The sequence below is a fragment of the Penicillium waksmanii genome (assembly GCF_028829765.1).
Source record: "Penicillium waksmanii strain IBT 27052 chromosome Unknown utg000004l:1.0-5674109.0:1.0-5678898.0, whole genome shotgun sequence".
In the NCBI taxonomy this organism is placed as follows: Eukaryota; Fungi; Ascomycota; class Eurotiomycetes; order Eurotiales; family Aspergillaceae; genus Penicillium; species Penicillium waksmanii.
The window spans coordinates 3,894,551-3,912,981 of NW_026643251.1; the positions used below are offsets into that span (position 1 = coordinate 3,894,551).

The 18,431-nt window shown below is 50.1% G+C and overlaps 7 protein-coding genes across 7 annotated transcripts; 2 read left to right on the forward strand and 5 right to left on the reverse strand.

The window, feature by feature from the left end:
* Nucleotides 1-1,450: 1,450 nt before the first annotated feature.
* On the reverse strand, nt 1,451-2,911 carry N7481_004264 (phosphatase PAP2 family protein; the record flags this gene model as incomplete). The annotated part of the gene is made up of 2 exons (XM_057263483.1): nt 1,451-2,330; nt 2,493-2,911. 2 exons carry the CDS (start codon nt 2,909-2,911, stop codon nt 1,451-1,453), a joined length of 1,299 nt encoding a protein of 432 aa, XP_057125144.1.
* A 1,742-nt stretch (nt 2,912-4,653) lies between these two features.
* On the reverse strand, nt 4,654-5,232 carry N7481_004265 (uncharacterized protein; the record flags this gene model as incomplete). Its single annotated transcript, XM_057263484.1, has 2 exons — nt 4,654-5,016; nt 5,128-5,232. 2 exons carry the CDS (start codon nt 5,230-5,232, stop codon nt 4,654-4,656), a joined length of 468 nt encoding a protein of 155 aa, XP_057125145.1.
* A 3,517-nt stretch (nt 5,233-8,749) lies between these two features.
* N7481_004266 (VIT1/CCC1 transporter family protein) lies at nt 8,750-9,696 on the reverse strand (the record flags this gene model as incomplete). Its single annotated transcript, XM_057263485.1, has 2 exons — nt 8,750-9,284; nt 9,347-9,696. The coding sequence occupies 2 exons, from the start codon at nt 9,694-9,696 to the stop codon at nt 8,750-8,752; spliced, it is 885 nt and encodes a 294-aa protein (XP_057125146.1).
* Nucleotides 9,697-10,957: 1,261 nt separating this feature from the next.
* Nucleotides 10,958-12,715, forward strand: N7481_004267 (uncharacterized protein; the record flags this gene model as incomplete). The annotated part of the gene is made up of 7 exons (XM_057263486.1): nt 10,958-11,104; nt 11,141-11,554; nt 11,607-11,783; nt 11,838-11,876; nt 11,940-12,148; nt 12,202-12,351; nt 12,403-12,715. 7 exons carry the CDS (start codon nt 10,958-10,960, stop codon nt 12,713-12,715), a joined length of 1,449 nt encoding a protein of 482 aa, XP_057125147.1.
* A 699-nt stretch (nt 12,716-13,414) lies between these two features.
* Nucleotides 13,415-13,897, reverse strand: N7481_004268 (uncharacterized protein; the record flags this gene model as incomplete). The annotated part of the gene is made up of 3 exons (XM_057263487.1): nt 13,415-13,427; nt 13,521-13,625; nt 13,686-13,897. The coding sequence occupies 3 exons, from the start codon at nt 13,895-13,897 to the stop codon at nt 13,415-13,417; spliced, it is 330 nt and encodes a 109-aa protein (XP_057125148.1).
* A 726-nt stretch (nt 13,898-14,623) lies between these two features.
* Nucleotides 14,624-15,135, forward strand: N7481_004269 (uncharacterized protein; the record flags this gene model as incomplete). The annotated part of the gene is made up of 2 exons (XM_057263488.1): nt 14,624-14,720; nt 14,948-15,135. 2 exons carry the CDS (start codon nt 14,624-14,626, stop codon nt 15,133-15,135), a joined length of 285 nt encoding a protein of 94 aa, XP_057125149.1.
* A 472-nt stretch (nt 15,136-15,607) lies between these two features.
* N7481_004270 (carbohydrate-binding module family 48 protein) lies at nt 15,608-17,399 on the reverse strand (the record flags this gene model as incomplete). The annotated part of the gene is made up of 3 exons (XM_057263489.1): nt 15,608-16,768; nt 17,067-17,199; nt 17,377-17,399. 3 exons carry the CDS (start codon nt 17,397-17,399, stop codon nt 15,608-15,610), a joined length of 1,317 nt encoding a protein of 438 aa, XP_057125150.1.
* Between the last annotated feature and the right edge of the window lie 1,032 nt (nt 17,400-18,431).

Here is an 18,431-nt window from a genome sequence, read left to right on the forward strand (position 1 = left end):
AAACAGGCTATGCAGCACAAACACAGCCCCCGGCCTCGGGCTGGCACATGCGCCGGGGTCCGTGGGATTAACATACCTTTGGTAAAATTTCAGCAGTCACAGCCAGACAAGACTGGCTGATCTGCGCGAGGTGCGGGGGTGATGCATATCTCTTCCGCGGAGGGACGGAGTTAGGAACTGGATTTGCAGAAGCAAAAGCCACTTGCTTGCTATGTAGGCTTGAGGTCGAAACGATCGACAATGATCTCCACCCCACTGCCAAGGGTTGTTGAGTCCGTTGGCGTATTCCGTATACAAGACAGTTCTGTTGATTACGGCGGTCTACAGTTGAATACAAATACGTGGGAAACAAAAGTAATGAGATAATGTACAATTCTTCATAACTTCATCTAGGGATTAAGAATAATGCTAACGATGACCAACACGAGTCGCCCGCAACCCCCTTCTCCTTCAAAAGATCAAGACATTATAGGTTGTCACACATTAAGTCGGGCGGTCGGTGCAGTATACCACAGTTGGAATCGCGCTTCATTCCAGCTAGAAGCGAAGCAAAAAGCGATAAGCGAGGTGCGAGAAGTAGAGGGTTCCGTCAAGTTTCCCTCTTTTCTGCGCCATCCATCGCCCGGTGCCGGTCATCCCAAACCGGCTTCCTTTCCTTCTCAGTCATCCCCTCTCCTTCTCCTTCTCCTTCTCGCATGGGCGAACAACTTCCACGCCATGGAGCAATCATCACACAGCCAACGCTGGATTCACCTGCCAACGAGCGGAGGCTTTTCTATGTGCCGATGCAAATGTCCTCAAGCCAAAAATATCCAAAAACAGTTTCTATGCACAGCGAGTGTAGTGCAAGCAATGGCGCCGAACTCTTTTTTGAGTTTCCCATGAAGATAAAAAACCGTATCCAAAGTTCCCAGTCGCCAGTTCGTAAGCGATTGACACGAATAATAAAATAAAAGTTTGTTCATATGGACGAGCGCGAAGCGAAGAAAAAGGGGTGGCTCGTCCAGTGTAAAAAGTCGTAGCGAAAGACATAAGGTGAGAATTGAAGTTAAAAATGTTCGGATCGACCTCGCGAGGAGGAACGTCCGAGTCTGTACAAGCGAAGGTTTCCAACGGTGGCGGTGCGAAGGGAGTCGCATACCCATAGCAGGTGAATAGGGTTGACCACCGGAATTAATATTATAGACGGAAAGTGCCACTTCAGCGGTGAAGTGACAAGGCATGTACAGCCAGAAGGCGAAAAAGTAACCTTCGGCTCAAGGCGGATCGAGAACCGCGCGAACCGGAGGTTTTCAACAGGTAATTAAAAACCTTAGGTGTCGAAAATGGCTCGATGCAGATAATGGTCCCAACAGTGTCGTCAAGTAGAACGCCGAGTGAAAAGCAAAAAAGCGTAGATGCAAAATAGCGAGCAGAGTCGAAAAATGATATATGCAAGGTGGTTGTGGTATTAGCGACCGGCCTCGAGGTCGTGGTTCGAAGTCAGAGTCTCGCTCTCCCAAGCGTAGTGATCGTCCACGGGGCTCAGGGAGCCGGAGGAGACCGAAGATGAGGAACCGACGGTCCACTCGTCACTGTCCAGGTTGAGGTCACCATCCAGACTAGCGAGGTCATAGCCAAACTCGCGGGAGTAGTCGCCGACCTCAACGTAGTCGTAGTCCCAGCGGAACGTCTTATCGGACTGAACACGGGGTAGGAATCGGGTCTTAGCAAAGTAGAATGCAATGGTGGCGAGCAGACCACCACAGACCAGGTCGACAGCATAGTGGTGAGACAAGTACATGGTAGCCCACCACATCCAGAGGGTGTAGGTAACCCAGAGGAACTTCATGCGGGGGAAGACATGGCTCATGAAGAGAGCGGCCAGGGTGGAGTCCGCCGCGTGGAGAGAGGGGAAGGCACCAAAGACCACGGGAGACTGCTTGAAGCCCGAGGTATAGAGATCAATGCCCAGCAACTTGTCAATGCGAGCAAGACCAGCAGGGTTACCCTGCATAGAGTAATCTGCGGGGGCGAGACCGTACAGATTCTCGTACCACGGTGGCGAGCAGGGGAAGCACAGCTGAATGGTCACAGCCAACATGCTGATATATCCGAGAGTCCGGGCGAAGAGGGGGGTGGTGCCCGGGGGACCGAAGATAAAGAGGATTGTGGAGACAACAACGGGTGCGCCGTAGTGGCACAGGCCGTAAGGAATCCACGCTAGAATGTCCAGCACAACGTTTTGGTGGGCGGACAGGATGTTGCTGATGTTGGCGCCGTACAAAATATTTTCCATGGCGGGTAACACGCGAACCCAAATGGCTGGTCGCCAATCGCTCGGAACGAACCTATCAAAGAAAGAAGAGTCAGTCATGCGTAATTTTGCCGGCTGTGCGGCGAATTCGCCCATTTCAGGGATTTGGGCTCGGGGAACCATCCCGGGGGGCGCGTGGGTAGGAAAAAAAAAGGGGAGGCGAACCCCCGGGCAGACAAGCAGAGGGAGAACTCACTGGCACGCATAGAAGAAGATGAGCCATCCAGCAACAGGCAAGAAAGGGAGGAAGAACTGCCGGGTAAGAGGCAGAAGAAGCGAGAAAAGGATTAGGGTCGCGATGCCGGTCTTCGCGAGCGGGCCAGGGGATTGCATGACGCTCAGGGAGAAGATGCCGAGGATTAGAAGTAGCAAGTATTGGAAGTCATATATCGTCCAACGATGAGTCTGGAGGGATCGAAGCGTGTCGACCGGGGAGAGAGAGGTCTGTAGGGTCGAGATAGATGAGGTTGGCGATAGACGACTCCGAAGCTTTGAGCGGATCTTGCGGCGCATGCGATGGGGCACCAGAAGTTGAAAGGAGCGCCATGGCATCTGAATCTGAAGCTTTCCGAACTGATTCTGTGTGCGATCCTTCCATGACGGGAATGTAGACATCTTTGCGGCGAGGGTAGAGTCCGCTAGGGGAGACTCTAGATCAACTCGTGATAAGAGAAGGGGGGGGGGGGGGAAAGGTCGAGGGATGCCGCGGGATGAGACGGAAGGAATTCGCGAAGGCGGGATAAGAATCACTGGTCGACCGGCATGGGCAGAGTAAGGGGAGAGAGAGACCGGTCTGGAAATGCAAGGCGCCGAGCCCAAAAGTGTGATGAGAGAGAAGGAGAGAGGGGGAGCAAGGACTTAAGATTAAGAAGGGGACGAAAGCGAGCGAGGGAGAGAGGATTTGCATGGTATTGTCAGGTAATTTTACGTGCCAGGTTTGGGAGTCCATGGCGTCACTAGTGTTGGGTTTCATATTGGCAGTATTGGCAGTATTGGCAGCGTAGTGGTATTGTATTGGTAATTAGTCTTGGTATTGGTATTGGCATGGGCATTTAGTAGAGACTAGAGTGATGTAGATTGAAAATCCTCCTAGATATTTCTATATTTGATGAATATTCATTGAGATGTAGATTAGGTCTATGGATGCATACTCTGTCGCCAGTAAGTGTAAGTATGGTATGCACTGTAAAATACCCGGGCTGGCCGGGCGGATGCTGCGGAACGGAGTCACGCCGATCGGGCAGATGCAGAGAGATCACGGATATTGCAGACCTATCCGAGGCCGAGCATAATTATGTACATTTACATTGTCCTAGTGTGTAGTGTAGACTCGACTGATCACTCGTACTTTGTAGCCTCCATCAGTCATAGGGGTTACTTACTACCCATCACCTAGGTTCCTAGGTTGGCCCTGGTCTTTTTAACCATAGTTACCTATAGTTATGTACAGCTCTCCAGTGTACTCAGTACTATGTATACTGTGGACAAGCCAAGGGCAAGGCTGAGTGCAGGGCATACAGTACTTCGTCCCTGTAATGTAAGTATTACTACTCGTACCCATGGTACTCCGTTGGGACGACATTTCAATGCAAATTTTCAATATCAACCCATTGGGCTCGGCCGATTGGTCCACCCGCCCCATCGTTCAGCATTGCAGACCAACTGGAGTCCACCGTCTCCCGTCCTAATTTCGCTTAGCCCACCAACGGTCATACAGCTTCGTATCCGAATACGAGTAGTACATTCATAATTACTAGTACTACTTGCGGTTTCCTCAGGGGATCCTGAGATCCTAAGTCGGTCAGGTACCAGTGGACCAGTGGGCACCGGACTGGACTAACATTTGTTGACACGAGAAGAATCTGATCAACTCGATATCTACTTTGTAGAGCACAAGCATACTCATATTCAGTCGCGTGTCACTACTCCGTATCCGTATTCTCTAACTAATGAATGTACGCGACTCAGACTATTGATATCAATACGCAAATGAGAGCTCAAAGCCGGTGGAGCTAGCGCCCGGACAAAGCAAAGTCAAAAAACATTAAACAAAAAATTCAGTCAAACTCTGCACCATTCGCCTTGGCCTCGGCGCGTAGATGAGGATGTGCAGGGCCTGTCTCACTCCCAGCCACCGACTGTGCACTTTGCACTTTGCACTTTGCACGGCAACGCACTTGTTCCTGCACCCTTCGCTCTCTGGCCTCCGTACCTCCGAACCTCCGTTACTCCATAGTTCCTCTGCAAATGTACCAATGTAATGTACTCCGTACTCTGCGGATACATCGGATCCCGTAATGTAATTGGGGCCAGGTCCAAATCCCCCGAGTAACAGCCATCATCTAGGATGATCACGGCTAGTCTGCCGCCCCTTCAAGTTTCAGGTTGTCCAGCCCGCGCGACCGGGTCCAATCACTCGGGGCCAAAGCTCCCGGGTACCTGACAAGGCTAGAAGCTGGAGATTGGATTGCTGGATTCCCCAGCCTCTTGCTAATTCTCCGATTCGAAACGCACTGGTTCATCATCTTGTGGCCGCAGGTGGCCTTGTACGACGCGTGTGTCACATCGTCGGCGCGGCAGAGAGATGGGATCGTCGGGATCACACTGGCAGATGGGTCGGCATAGAAACGGCTCTCCTGTGTTGGGATTGTCCACGAGAGAGCGGAGGTGGATAGAATTCGATATAGTCGCGCCGTTGGCGGTTGTTGCCAGTCCCTGCTCTTTTCGAGTCAGCTTATATCGACCACCACATAAATGGTGGTTTCTGCCAGTGACCCACTCGAGACTTTGTTTGCTAGGATCCACCAAACTATTGTGTAGAGTAGACAGACGTGTGCGAATATGATCAGGACGATCGCCTTTTCGGTGAAGGGGGTATCGGGGGCGAACTGTCGTCGCATAAGAAGTGAAGAGACGGTTTCGAGGATTGGAGCCATGGTGAAGAGCCAGCGTGATGGATTTTATGACTGTCATCCTTTCTCCATACTATAGCTGAGATGAAGATGAAGTGAGAGGTCCCCGTCACCCTGAAGGTGAAGGTGAAATACCCCGCTTCATTGTTTCCGTGGCTTCCTTCTTCGACTCATAACAACGGCAGGTGCATCTGGCAGTGTCCTAGTATGACTACGAGTAGTAAGTAGTTCAGCTTAGCAGCGAGAGCTATTCCAGCCAATCTCATACTTCCAAGCAACTATATACTAGGGTATCGCCAGTAATTATCCCAAAGCACCCGTATATGACTACAGATTAGAAATCTAACTCCCGAACTACATCACACGGGGAATCGAATCTCGAATATGTAGCACGTCCCAACGTTCAAGTTCCAACGTTCGTTTCAGATACATGAATCGCGCGCGAAAGCCACCCAATCATCCACCCACCAGCCCCCTGGGCGCTTACAGAGGTACTTCTTACAAACCCTCATGGAGAGCGCCAACAGAAACTGCAAAAATTCAACCTCGCCAAAAGCCAAGGTTATCGTAATACTCGAGTATCGTGTATTACTCCTCTCGACACAACTGGTGGTCAGATTCATATGCAATCGCATTTGTCGTATTCGCTTTGTGCTGTGCTGGGACGGCTGCCTGCCAGGAGTGGGGGCTGGAATGAAAGGACGCAAGGCTTAGACTGTACGCTTTGATTAATTACGGCCGTACAAGGACCCTCGACGGGGCCCCGTTGACCCTCGTCCACGTACTGGGCCAAGTCGACGTGTCCACCCAGGCCGCTGCGCCACATGTAATTGTGGGGGACTCGTGTACGAGTATACGCTGACCTCATAGTCGTCAGGAAGATTGGGGTTTGCCTAGAGAAGGAATGTACTGCGGCGCCATGCCATGCAAGTCGACACTGCTTCCCGTCTCGCGAAAAGGTAGCATGTGCGAGAGTGTGGCTTTTGCGCGGTCTGATTCGTTAAAGGGGGCGGTTTACTGACTATTTTTAGGGGTAGCGCTGGGTCGTGCCGAACATGGAGATGCGTGGGGTCGGGTTCTCAGCTTCAGGCTGAGGCGGCCGGATGAACTTTATTTCTTACTTAATACGGTAGGGAGTACGCAGTATGAGGGACCACGTTGCTCCTGGATGATAACTGCAATTTTCTAAACGTAAATAGTGAGGCTCAGAGAAGTACCATGCTCTATTTCCCCTTTAGGGCAGTGCATGCTTACTTCGATGCATAGTGACAACCTCAACCTAGCTACAGGTGGCCCCCGTGTTCGGAGTCTTTTGATTTGTCGGAGATTCCTTGGTCACTTGATATCCAGCCTTTTCCTCAGATTTAAGTCATAATGGTGATATCGTGCTAGTATGAGACAACTATCAGGTTTGTTGTTCATACCCCCTTGTAAGAACAATGTCTGCCAGTAACTGCTAGTAGTCACTACTAGTAGAAAACCGTCATCACAGCACCGGGTATCTCTCTAAAAAGGTTCTCAATGGTCATATCCATCTGGATATTGGTAGTTTAGGACAAGTAGTTAACGCACTTGGTCATCCATCACCTGGAAGATCTCGATACCTCCGCCACCAAATTGTCATTTTGTTCCTGCAAGCCATCAAGTTGGGTTCCGCATATGTAGACTTTGATGCAAACACTGTTGATATACTTAAGGACGGGTTGGGTCCGTTAGTCGGGTTCCAGATTCCTCAGCACTTAGAATGACTTTAATCATTGAGGTCATACTTCTATTTAAGACTCTCTCTGACACGGAAAGAATGCCAAGTCTTGATAGCTTTGAGAGAGTCTAGTTGGACATTTCACGGTAGCAGGATGTACTAGTAGCTTTCGTCGCTGGCTATTGTGAAACTCAAAGTATTCTCAGACTTGAAGATAATTCGTTTATATCAGAGTATTGGGATATGCGCCTATCGAAGGATGACAACCTCGAAGTGCAGCTGGGGAGCCCAGAATCACAGCATCGCAGCAAAGACCTGGTCCAGTTAGGATTTTGCATATGTTGTCCTGGCATGTTCGATCTTACTCAGTTAGTGAAGTGTAATTTTTGTTATATTTTTCCTTCTTCCACGAGTGGGCAAGGATCTCTCATGTGAGTCGTGAACGCCCCTCAGGCTGCTTTCTGCATAAGGGTACGGATTTTCCAATGGTATGTCAATAAAGGTGGAGGAAAATCGAGGCTACCAAGGTCTTTAACCCATCTATATGAGGCGATTAAGATATAGCCGACGCTTTCATGAAGGCAATAGACCTTCTATACGAAATACAAACTTGAACGGCCCTACCTCCAAGACAATATTGAATCCAGATTTAGATGTATATAGCAACCTACTCTCGGTTGAACTTTCAAAGTATGTAATAGGGCATAAGTTTATGCTGTCTCTTTCCGGGTAGGAAGGATAACTATGGTCAATTTGACTCGGCTGTCCCTTGCTCCAAGCCCCGGCATGAATGCACTCTTTGCTTCATACCAGCGGTTATGTCATTTGCTGAGTATATCGGCTTGGCCATGCACAGCCAGGATTCTTGGGGCCACGACTACACCGCCGTATAGTAGATACAGTAATACTTGGCTACCATACGTACAAACCTGCTCTGTCTGCATAGGTAAATTTGCAAAGTATGCAGGACGTTGTATGATCGCCCAATATGCGCATCGTAGATCCGGATGTGGACTGTGCATATTGGGGATCAAGGCATGCCTATGACAACAGCATTCAAAATTTACCAATTACATAGTGCTATAATATGCGCTTAGACAGTAGGAAGATAACACCACGACGACCATTTCCGAGTCTGGCGAGTAGCACCTAGGCGGACCATATTGCCAAGTCAGCGGCCCCGGGGTCAGAGGACCCAAGGATCCACTCGACTCAGTGAACCGCCATTCTGATCACTTCGATCTCACCAATGTCACTTGCACCACCCGAAGGAATGTCGGATGAATTATGCAGTCGAAAGCGTGCCCCGATTCCATTCGGGCCGTGAAAATTCTGTGCGGCCCCAGGGGCTTGTAGCTTTGTAGAGCTTTATGACGACATAGTCTATATTTTTAGTACTGATCGGCTTCCAAGGTTGGGGGCCGCTGGAGATAGCTCATTACCATGAAGGGTAGCGACCGGTGCGACCGGCCCCCTGGCCGATAGTGCGAAAATTGTAGCTTTTTCTTATGAGATAGCATAATTTAGCACACTTCATGAATGATGGTGTTGGATCGCAAAATAATGGTTAATATTTTGCAAACTATCCCTCGTCATCCAGGGTTATAGCCGCCATAAAAATAGCTATTCAGATAGGATATTTGATTTTTGGTAGGCTGATTAGTCCGCAAAACGATCTACTCACAGCCGTCAACACATTCAAGATCCCAGTAATAAAAAATAGAAGACAAACGCCAGTGCACCAACCTATGTGTGTTTGCACGCCATGCAGTCAACGCCAAAAATAATAAATGATAGAATCGAACAGTCCACCCATTGCCCTTTTTTGAATCGCTTCTCTTAATGATCGTGCTCATGCTCCGGTCCATGTGCCATCATTTGGAATGCCTTGACAAGTCCCATCGCCGAACCAGCCGCGATACCACCCACAAGCACCATCTGAATGCCACCGACAAAGCCCTTACGGATATTTCGACGACCCCTCCATCCGCTCACGAAGCAGGTCTTGCCGTAACCGAAGATAAATAGTGCGACGACCATCGTCGCAATGGACCAGCGTAGAGCGACGAATGCGTCATTGGGACCAACGAAGAAGTAGGGGACTAAAGGAACGAATCCGCCGATGAAGTAGCCAAGAGCAATGGTAATGGCACAAATAACGGCGCGGGAGCTTGAGGGCTCAGGAATGGTGTGGTGGAAGTTCATTAGGAAAGAAGGGAGCATGGGCGAGTTGGAGAGGTGGGTGGTGAGTTGAGAGACGAGCTCGGAGGGCAGCTCATACGGCTCGAAGATATCTTGGATAGTTCCCGTAACGGACGTGGGATCTGTGACGGTCTGTGCCTCTGTCTCTTTTAAAGTTGCCTTGTATGATTCCCTAGAAGAAACGGGTCGGGTCAGCTGGGTTGTTTTGCAATTGTTGTGGCGGGACACGCGTACTCTTCACTCTTCGCACCCAAATATCCTCCCAAGCCCATTGAGATGGCGCCCGCGATCAGTTCAGCCATGCCACCAAAGACGACAACTTTGGTATCACCCAGTGCCGACAGACCAGCTGTCAAAGCAAAAGGTACAGTCATACCATCAGACAAGCCGATGATGGCGTCCGAAACGGTGCGACCGTCGATAAAGCGGCTGGATATTTTGTCCGCAGTTTGTCGAGCTGGTCCATCGGCAGCTTCGATGTCGGATTGCAGACGCTGGTGTAAATTCTTTTCATCCTCAGAGGAGCTCCGATCGGAGAGAATCGAGTAGTTTGACATGAAGCCGGTTAAAGAGGTGATGGACATGCTCCGAAGCAGCAAATTCAGGGATAGATCGGAGAATGGATCGCCAATGGATCTCGTCGTGGGAATGAAAACACGCGAATAGTTCACAAGGGGGAAAGAGAAGGTATAATAACAGAGGCTCGCGTGGTCAAAGCGAGATTTTAGAGCGATGTGAGTATCCGTACCTCGCTTGGGTGCGTTGCAATGAACAGGTGCGGAGAAAGAGCCTTGTGAGGGCTCATCACAGCCTATTGAGGTAGAACGTGCTTGGCATTCCTGATCCCACCGAATGCAACGCCAGGCACGTGCAATGCTGATTCGAGCAGGATCGACTCGATGGTGGAGCTTGGTTGGTAGAGGTGGAGTTGTTGATGATGCTTAAATCCGGGGCTTCCACCAATCAAAGTGTTGTGATTGTCATCCTCTGCGGGGCTTGTATACACCTCTATTTTGATTGGTCAGGTACTCCCGTCAGTGGGCCGACGCTAACCCCCTTTGAGCTGGAATTGTGGAAATGGGCAGCTGTAGCCTCGAGGAGCCACCCCCAAGCAGGTACACGCGTGATTGACATGCCCGTCTTGATTGCTCCAGGTACATCAGGCCTATTTCACATGGTTGAATTCGATTGTCAGAAGAAATAACCTACTGCTACACTGTGGAAGGTTAAGGCCCATGCTAGGACCGCTGACATTCCTCATCTGCCGGTTTCTACACGCGATCGAGATCACACGATCGGATTCCCTCCCCTGCGTGCCACAGGCTGGTGACTCAGGACCGCGTTTGGATTCTTCTCTCCTCCCCTCTCCTTATCATCAAATCTCCCCCACCTCTCCACCTCCTTGCAGGGATTTGAGTGTCCCCAAAAACACTGACACGGTGGATCTCACGGGGCCCTCCATCAATAATACTGCTCGGAAGAAAGTGCAGTGCCGAAGTTGCCGTGATAGCGTCGGACTTCTCCCTCGTGTGTATCTAGCTTCACCCTAAGAGTGGGGAGGAAGATGCGGACAAGTTGTTATCGCCAATCCGGGGCTGGCCGATGACCATGAGGTCTGCCATCGGACCCAGCGAGAAAATGAGAAAGCTCATTTCCCGTCCAAGTAGGCGCGCTTGAGGATGCCGTTCAGGTAGATTCCCCCCAAGAAGGTCGTTTCGTCCGAATAGAACTCCCCACTCTATAAAATGCTACATACTCCCCCTTGATCGCGTATTGCAATCATCTCGAGTCCTTTTTGAGGTCCCTTTGACTCAATCGCAATCTTCTGAGCTGAAGAAGATCATCATGGTGAAACAATTCTCGGCCTACGCCGCCCTGGCCGGTTTGATCGCCGCTGTATCGGCTCGTCCAACTGCCCGAAGCACCGAAACCTGGGGTCAACTCCGTGAGAATGTGAGTGACATGCTCAGTACCCAGTACCTACATGTCTATGTCTGTGCGTATGGGTTAACAAAAACTTTCACATAGATCAAACATGTAATTTACCTCACCCTGGAAAATCACTCGTTCGACAATATCGCAGGCTACTGGGACTTCAACCCAGACATTGACAACCTGCGCGGCGTCTCGTACTGCAACGAGTACACCAACCCCAATTGGACTGTGTGGGGGGAGCCGCTCAAGATCTGTGCGGCGCCCTACGAGACCGAGGTTCCACTGAAAGATCCGGACCACAATTTCGCCGGCGTCACCTATGAGATCTTTCGTAAGTGGAACGTGACCAAGGATGATGTCCCCAATATGGCTGGCTTCGTGGAGCGCCAGTCAGAGAAGTACTCGTCAACTCCGGGAGACACCTCCTTTGTCATCCAGGCCTACAACCAAAAGAAGACGTCCCTACTAGCGGAGCTTGGTCAGAACTTTGCCTTCTTCGATTCTTATGTCAGTTTGAAGCATGCCTCTGTTAGCGTGTACACAGTTGACAATTTCATAGTTCGCTGAGCACCCCGGCCCGACCAATGTGAATCGGCAATTCGCAACCTCTGGTTCATCTTGCGGCTTTGTCGACAATACGGACCAGTCTGCTGGCTTCTGGAACAATGTCACCGGAACCACATGCGCGACATCGATCTTTGAATCGTTAAGCAAGAAGGGCATCAGCTGGAAAAATGTGAGATATTATGAACGGTCAAATTAGATATCCCACAGCTAACCCTTCTCACAGTATTACGAAACGGACATCGTGGATGCATATATGTATAAGGTGAGCACTCAGTCTACAAAATAACCACATTCATAAAGCACCGGTTTTGATCATCCATATCAGTGGACCCAAGACAACGCCATGGACCAGCTAGTGCACGCCGACGAATTCTACCGTGATCTCGAGGAGGGAACGCTGCCTACATTTTCCTATATCAACCCAGAGTGCTGCTCAATAGATTCGATGCACCCGACTAGTCCCATGGCAACCGGGGAGCAAATGCTCAAGCACTTGTACGACGCACTCCGCCGGTCCAAGTACTGGGATAACGCGTTAGTCTCTTCCCCCATCAGCTCATATACATCGATTCTAATTTATTATGCAGGCTGCTCATCATCAACTTTGACGAGCACGGCGGCTTCGCAGACCACGTCCCTCCGCCAATGAACATTCCTCAGCCTGAAGATGGCATCACGTTTACTGGCATGTCCGACGACCACCATGTCACCTACGACTTTACCCGTCTGGGCGTTCGGTACATATCTACTACTCCATATCCAATAAACTATACTAACATGTCCCCCAGTGTTCCCGCTTTCCTGATCTCCCCCTGGGTCCCAGCCAACCACCTCATTCACGATGAGGGAACCAAGTACGCTGAGGATTCCGCCTACACGCACAGCTCGATCCTGCATTTCTTGCAGGAGCTCTGGGACCTCGAGGGCCTGAATAATCGAGTGCAATGGGCTAAGACCTTTGAATCGGCCTTCACGGCCACGGGACGAGATAATACACCTCAGACCTTGAGCACGCCTACCTGGTACGGTGGTAGTGGTCAGCCTGAGCCGGAAACCTTTCGCCTTTTGAACCAGGATGAGAGCTATTACGCTTCCCAGTAAAATGCTTTGTTATACATGATTAGATACCAAAGAATCATAGCTTTCAATAGATGGCACCTTCTTGTTTATTACCGCAGTCGCTCAAATCAAAAAAAACTATGTGAGATATGTGCAAAAGTTTGCAAGATATGCCAGTTGGGAAAGCCCCAAAAAGCAAGCCCCATGGACCAAAGGTTTTCAGTTTCTTGCCTAAGGAGATAGGATCTAAAGAAACTGAAGACATTGTATACTAGTATTCTGTGAAATACTAGTAAGAGTACTATCAACAACTACATATGACCATGCATTATAATATTACCGTAGAAAGCGTAGAAGAGATCGATACCTCAGAACGATAAAGCCTAATTCATTCTCAAAAATCTGTGAAAGATTTGAAATGTATATGCAAAGAAGTGAAAGACAAAACCAAACAAAGTGTCGCAAACACCATCGCAACCCGACTCAGCTGCGATAGTGTCGGGTATGGAGTAAAGCATTATCGTACACCATGACGCATTTACAGAAAGCATATCATGGGATGAAATGGAAAGATCGATGAGAAGATCGATGAAAAGTGCGCACGCACGTATATATGAAAGGCAAATGGGAATAGAAAAAAAGGCGGCCACATGAAAAGTAACAATGCAGGTAGACAGCAGCCAGTAGACTTGTGAGAATACGGGCGCGAATTTCAGGTTGTCATCGAGAGACATAGATGGTTTACTTTGAGTACCTGTTTTCGCAAGTTAGTGAAAAGTCAACTCCAGTGGATACGTATCATCGCAAAAAAAAAAAAAGAAAGAAAGAAAAGGAATAGTAAACATACGGCTTGCGCTTCTCAGCTCCGGGCTTCTCCTCCTGGCCCTGCATATCCCAAAGACGGCTCTTGTACGCGGGGAAGGAAGTGTGGTTCCACATGTTGACGAGGACACTGTGTTTGTTAGATTGAGATCGGAGTAAACAAAGGAGCAGAGGGGACAGAAAGACAAACCTCTGCGTGCGATCCTTATATGCCTCGTCCTTGATCTCCTTCACGTTCACCTTCATGCCATCCTTGGTGAAGACGACGTTTTTCTTCTCCATCTTCTCGCGCGTGGTCTTGCTCACGCCCTGGACGATGCTGTAGACGACGAAGCCGACGGCGGCAAGGATGCCGACGAAGATGAGGAGGAGGATGAGGGGGAGGACTTTGGATTTGGCCATGGTGTTGGTGGTTGTTGGCTGTTGGTGGTTCTCGGCGATGCGGTATAGTTCTGAGTGGTGTTTGTATATAGACGAAACGGTTGGAAGTGGCTCAGGTGAGGGGTGGTGTGGCTTTGAGAGATTTGAAGGTTTCCAAGGAGTGGAGTTTGTGGGTGCCAAGCTGGCCTTTTGTAGGGTCTAGGCTAGTTGCAGGCTTGGTATTCTGGGCATAAGTTGCTGCCTGGGTAGGGCGTTGAAAGAAGGAAAAAGGAAAGAATGAAGCGTGACTCTCGAGGAAGCGGAGAATTATTGTCAGGGGCTTCTCATTGTAACGGGCCTGGTGGGCCGTTTGATTGGTGGAGTCTGTGGCTGTGTGTGGCTTTGGCCTACTTTTCAGTAAGTGGTGCGATGATGCTATTCTTGGTTCAAGTTCCATGTACGAAGTACATACTACATCCATACTAGTGTATGGAATTGTATTACTCCTGTCTATAGTCTTGATATACACAGTACTCTCCCATGGCATTTGTTTACCACCATCACTGTATGCACACACCATGTACTTTTTACTGCCCCGCAGCCGATCGGTGGATCACGATCTCTACTGCGTCATTATGAGAGAACCACAACCGGTTCAACCTACCTGTGATCCGAGGAAGAACATCCCTTCTACGAGAAGAACTTCGATCCGAATTCCTCTCTTGTAAACTACGAGTACGATATTCATTGTTCACGGACGGCCACAAGATGTGCGACCTCCCATTCTTCCCCATCTTCCCCATCTGCTTTCAATGCGGCACCGACCAGAATCCCTGCCACTGTAAAGTCGTCGGGCCAACACTAGGTATGTCGCAACCATACAGGGACTAAATCCCAACTGCAAAAAAAGAAAAAAAAAGAAAAAAAGAGAGCCAGGGTCATTGCTGATTCTTGTCCAGGATTCTGTGCTACTATCGTCGCTGCGGTGTGTCACGCCTCTTATCACTTATACTCTATGGCCGATCTATCCGAATTCGAAGGCTTGGGCGCAGCAAGGCTGAGTTGCCATGAGAGCTGATTCGCTGACTCGAGAATTCCTACAGGTGATCTGCTGGCCCGCCTCGATCTTTTGTGGCTGTGGCTGTACACAGACCGGACGGGAGTATGTGGACTCTCTTCCCTCTCTTCTCCGCGTAGGTAACGATGAAGCTAATGGATCTAGCGTGTTGGGCTACCCGGTGAAACTGAATGGTCAAGTCAGCAATGCGATACCATTCTGACCATGGCTACAACAAGGAGTGGACCACTACCTGAGATAACCTTGGAACGACATTTGGGTGAATCGGAGTTACGGAGTATCGAGGCTGGTCGACCAAATATGGAAATAATAATAAATAGTACCGCTACAAATACCTAGTACTAGTACTACCCTACCATACTAGCAACCCAAAAATGATCAAAGCATAAGTCAGTTTAAGATATATTCCTAGACCAAGGATGTCCATCACGAATTGGTATTAGAGGACAGCAAAAAAGTAAAGGCTTGCTGGAATACAATGCGGTGCGGGCGAATGAGGTATCCAGATCAAAACACGATTAAACCAAACCGGAACGAAACGAAACCATGAAACACAAAACAGGTAGTGCAGTGCGTACTGTCATTGAGAGAGCGGCCTCTCCATTTCTTAATGCCACCGTCTAGTGTTTGAGTGAGGCAATCCATCATAAGTTCAGAACAGAACAAGAGTGTATCTACTTGAGCTTTTCCTTGAGCTTGCTGAAGAATCCGCTCATTCGCTTCTTCTTCTTTTCATCCTTGGAGCTGCCCTCGGTGCTGCTCTTAGCTGCATCAGTGTTGGAAGACTCAGTGGGCTTGGCAGTGGTCGCTGGTACGGTCCGGTCTTCAGTGGCAGGGGCCGAGGTGGGGGCGGGTACGGCTGATGCTCGTCCGGGGGGAGGAGTCGAGGTCGGTGATACATCGGCTGAGTCCACTGGGGGAACAACAAGGCCTTGGCCATGGCCAGGTGCGGTAGACGTTGTAGCTGCAGTCGCAGTTGGTGCCGGGGCTCCTGCAGATTCCTCCACAGGTACCTTCGTGTGGAGCTCATTCTCCACATCTCTCTTCTCCACAACGGCTTCCTTGTTGGCAGTAGCCTCAGGGTCTTGGTGAGCTTTCGCAATCGACTCCTTCACTACCTCCGGAACCTCCTTCACCGGCTCGGTGCCATTCGTCTGCTTGTTCTTCTCGAGAGGAACCTCGGCAGCAAGCGCGGCGGTGGTCGAGGTGGGGGCCGCCGACTGGATGGTGACGCCAGGGTCGGCCATAGCGGCCTGTTGAGCAGGGCCACCAGCGTGGTAAAGCTCTTGTTCGGTGGAAGCAGCTCGCTGAGCAGGTCCGCCGATGGGAAGGCTGGACTCAGGAATGAGGTTCTTTGTCACTGGAGGCACGGTAAAGGCACTGGATCCAGCGGTGTCGTTCTGGGTTCCGGCGCTGCCTAGGGGCACGCTGTCGCCCTTTTCATAAGATTCCTTGTCTAGTCGCACAGTCGAGTCCACAGTGTTGCCATGGATTGTGCTAGGGTCGGGAACCTTCTCGCCAGGGTTCAACTTGATGGGATTCCCGTAGCCACCCGAGGCTGGGATGGGGTTCACGGATAGCGTTTGCTCGGACTCTTGTCCCGGCGTCTCGGGGAAGGTACCGGGCAGGTTTCCGTTGGCCTCCTTGGGGACAGCCGCAGCCAGGGCCGCGGTTGTCGAATCGGGGGTCACACCAGACATGATTGCGTTGGTAGCAGGTTGGGCTGGGGCGCTGTCTTTGATCTCCTCAGGCAGAAGGATGTTGTTGATATTATCGTCTCCGTCGTTCTCCTCTCGAACACGCTTGTCAGTTGTCCAGATACCGTCGACAACGAACTTGAAAGAGTTGAATGTCAGCCTAAAGTTCCCCTCATTGCGTGGCACAGTGATTGGTTTTATAGTTTAGGAAAGCGGGACAGGCCAAGTGACGTCAGCGGGAGTGGTGAAGCGTCATTCGCTTTTTGCGCCATTGACAAGCGGAAACCGAAACTGGGGTTGACCGGCGCCTCAGGCAGCAGCCCTCACCGCAACGTGCAAGCCACAGGAGGGAAGAAGAAAAAAGGGGAAAAAAAAAAAAAAAAAAAAAGACAAATAAATTGCAAAGACGTAAAAAAGGAACAGGGCACGGGCATACCTTGTACTGAATCTTCTCACGCACCGGGAGCGACACTTCCTTGATAAAGATGCCGCCAACCCGGTCCAGTTTCACCGTCTTACCCCAATCATCGAAAGTGCCCGTGACGAACACCTCTTTCGCATCGTAAGGCCTACACATCAATGCGAGGAACCGTCCAGTCAGCGATCCAATTCATTATGTCTGTGCCACGGGATGAGTCGAGCTCTTCCCGTGCGTCAGATATGGCCTCCGCTCAGCTGCGCAGAGAAAGCAGAGCGCCGAGCCCCGGCCGGATGCCGCGCGGGGAGGGGGGGCAGATGGAACTTACCATTGGAATGTAAAAGTCCCCATTTCTGCTAGTGTGCACAGCCCCGCCGCTGGAACCGAGGAGATTGAGGGTTTGGTGAAAGGTCAGGAGAGGAGAGAGAGGAAGAGGTTGGGAGAGAAGTGCGCTTGCAAGCTCCTTGGGATGAAATCGGGTGGGGTGTGACACAGACCTGTTCTGCCCTGATCTGAGCAACCCTACCTTCGTTGCCCCTATCTCGATCCTTTACCTTGTACGTTGATCTAGAACCTAGTCTAAAGCTACGATAGGGAGCGGCGTAGTACCCTAGGGTACTTGTAGTAGTCATACTAGTACTAGTTAGCTCTCCCTACACCGCCGACCTCAAGCGGCGAGCAAGGAAGGAACAGCGAGCTCGCGTGGGTCCATGACACCTTGGTCAGCATGGACCATTTGTAGGCCAGAGCACAGGAACGTTATGTTCATGCGAAAATTTGGAAGGTATAGATATGGATGTCAAGAGCAAGATCAAGATCAATATCAATATTTCAAAATATTGATGATCTTGTGCGACCGCAAGTTTATCAAATTGATCGTCTCCCATTTCAATGGTTCAAGTTCCCGCTGCGGCTTCCCCAGAGAGGAGGAAGGTGCGAAGGTCCGGCGATCGATGCGCCTCGCCCTTTGCGGGCGCCCAGGGAAAACCTAAAAGAGAAATCCAGTAGAATCTACAAAAAGAAGAAGAAAAGAAGAAAAGAGAAAGTAGCAAATTGCAACAAAGGTCAATCAATTAACCCACAGGGATGAAAAGAAAATGAATAAAACTTAAATACAGGTGCTCAGTCCCGGAAAAGGATCACGGGTATCCGTAAAGGCTGAAGAATAGACTGAAAACGGATAGATGACTTCAGTACTTTCCCATCTTTCGCCACTTTGACCTCAAGTAAGACGGTGGCGAAGTGTCAAAGGATTGGCCGCGGGTTCTAGAAGACGCCTGGAAGGACGGCTGGGGACGAAGCTTCTTTTTAGTCGTGTGCACACACACATACCACATACCACACACATACACCAACTGGGCTCCTTTCCAGCGTTCAGTGGGC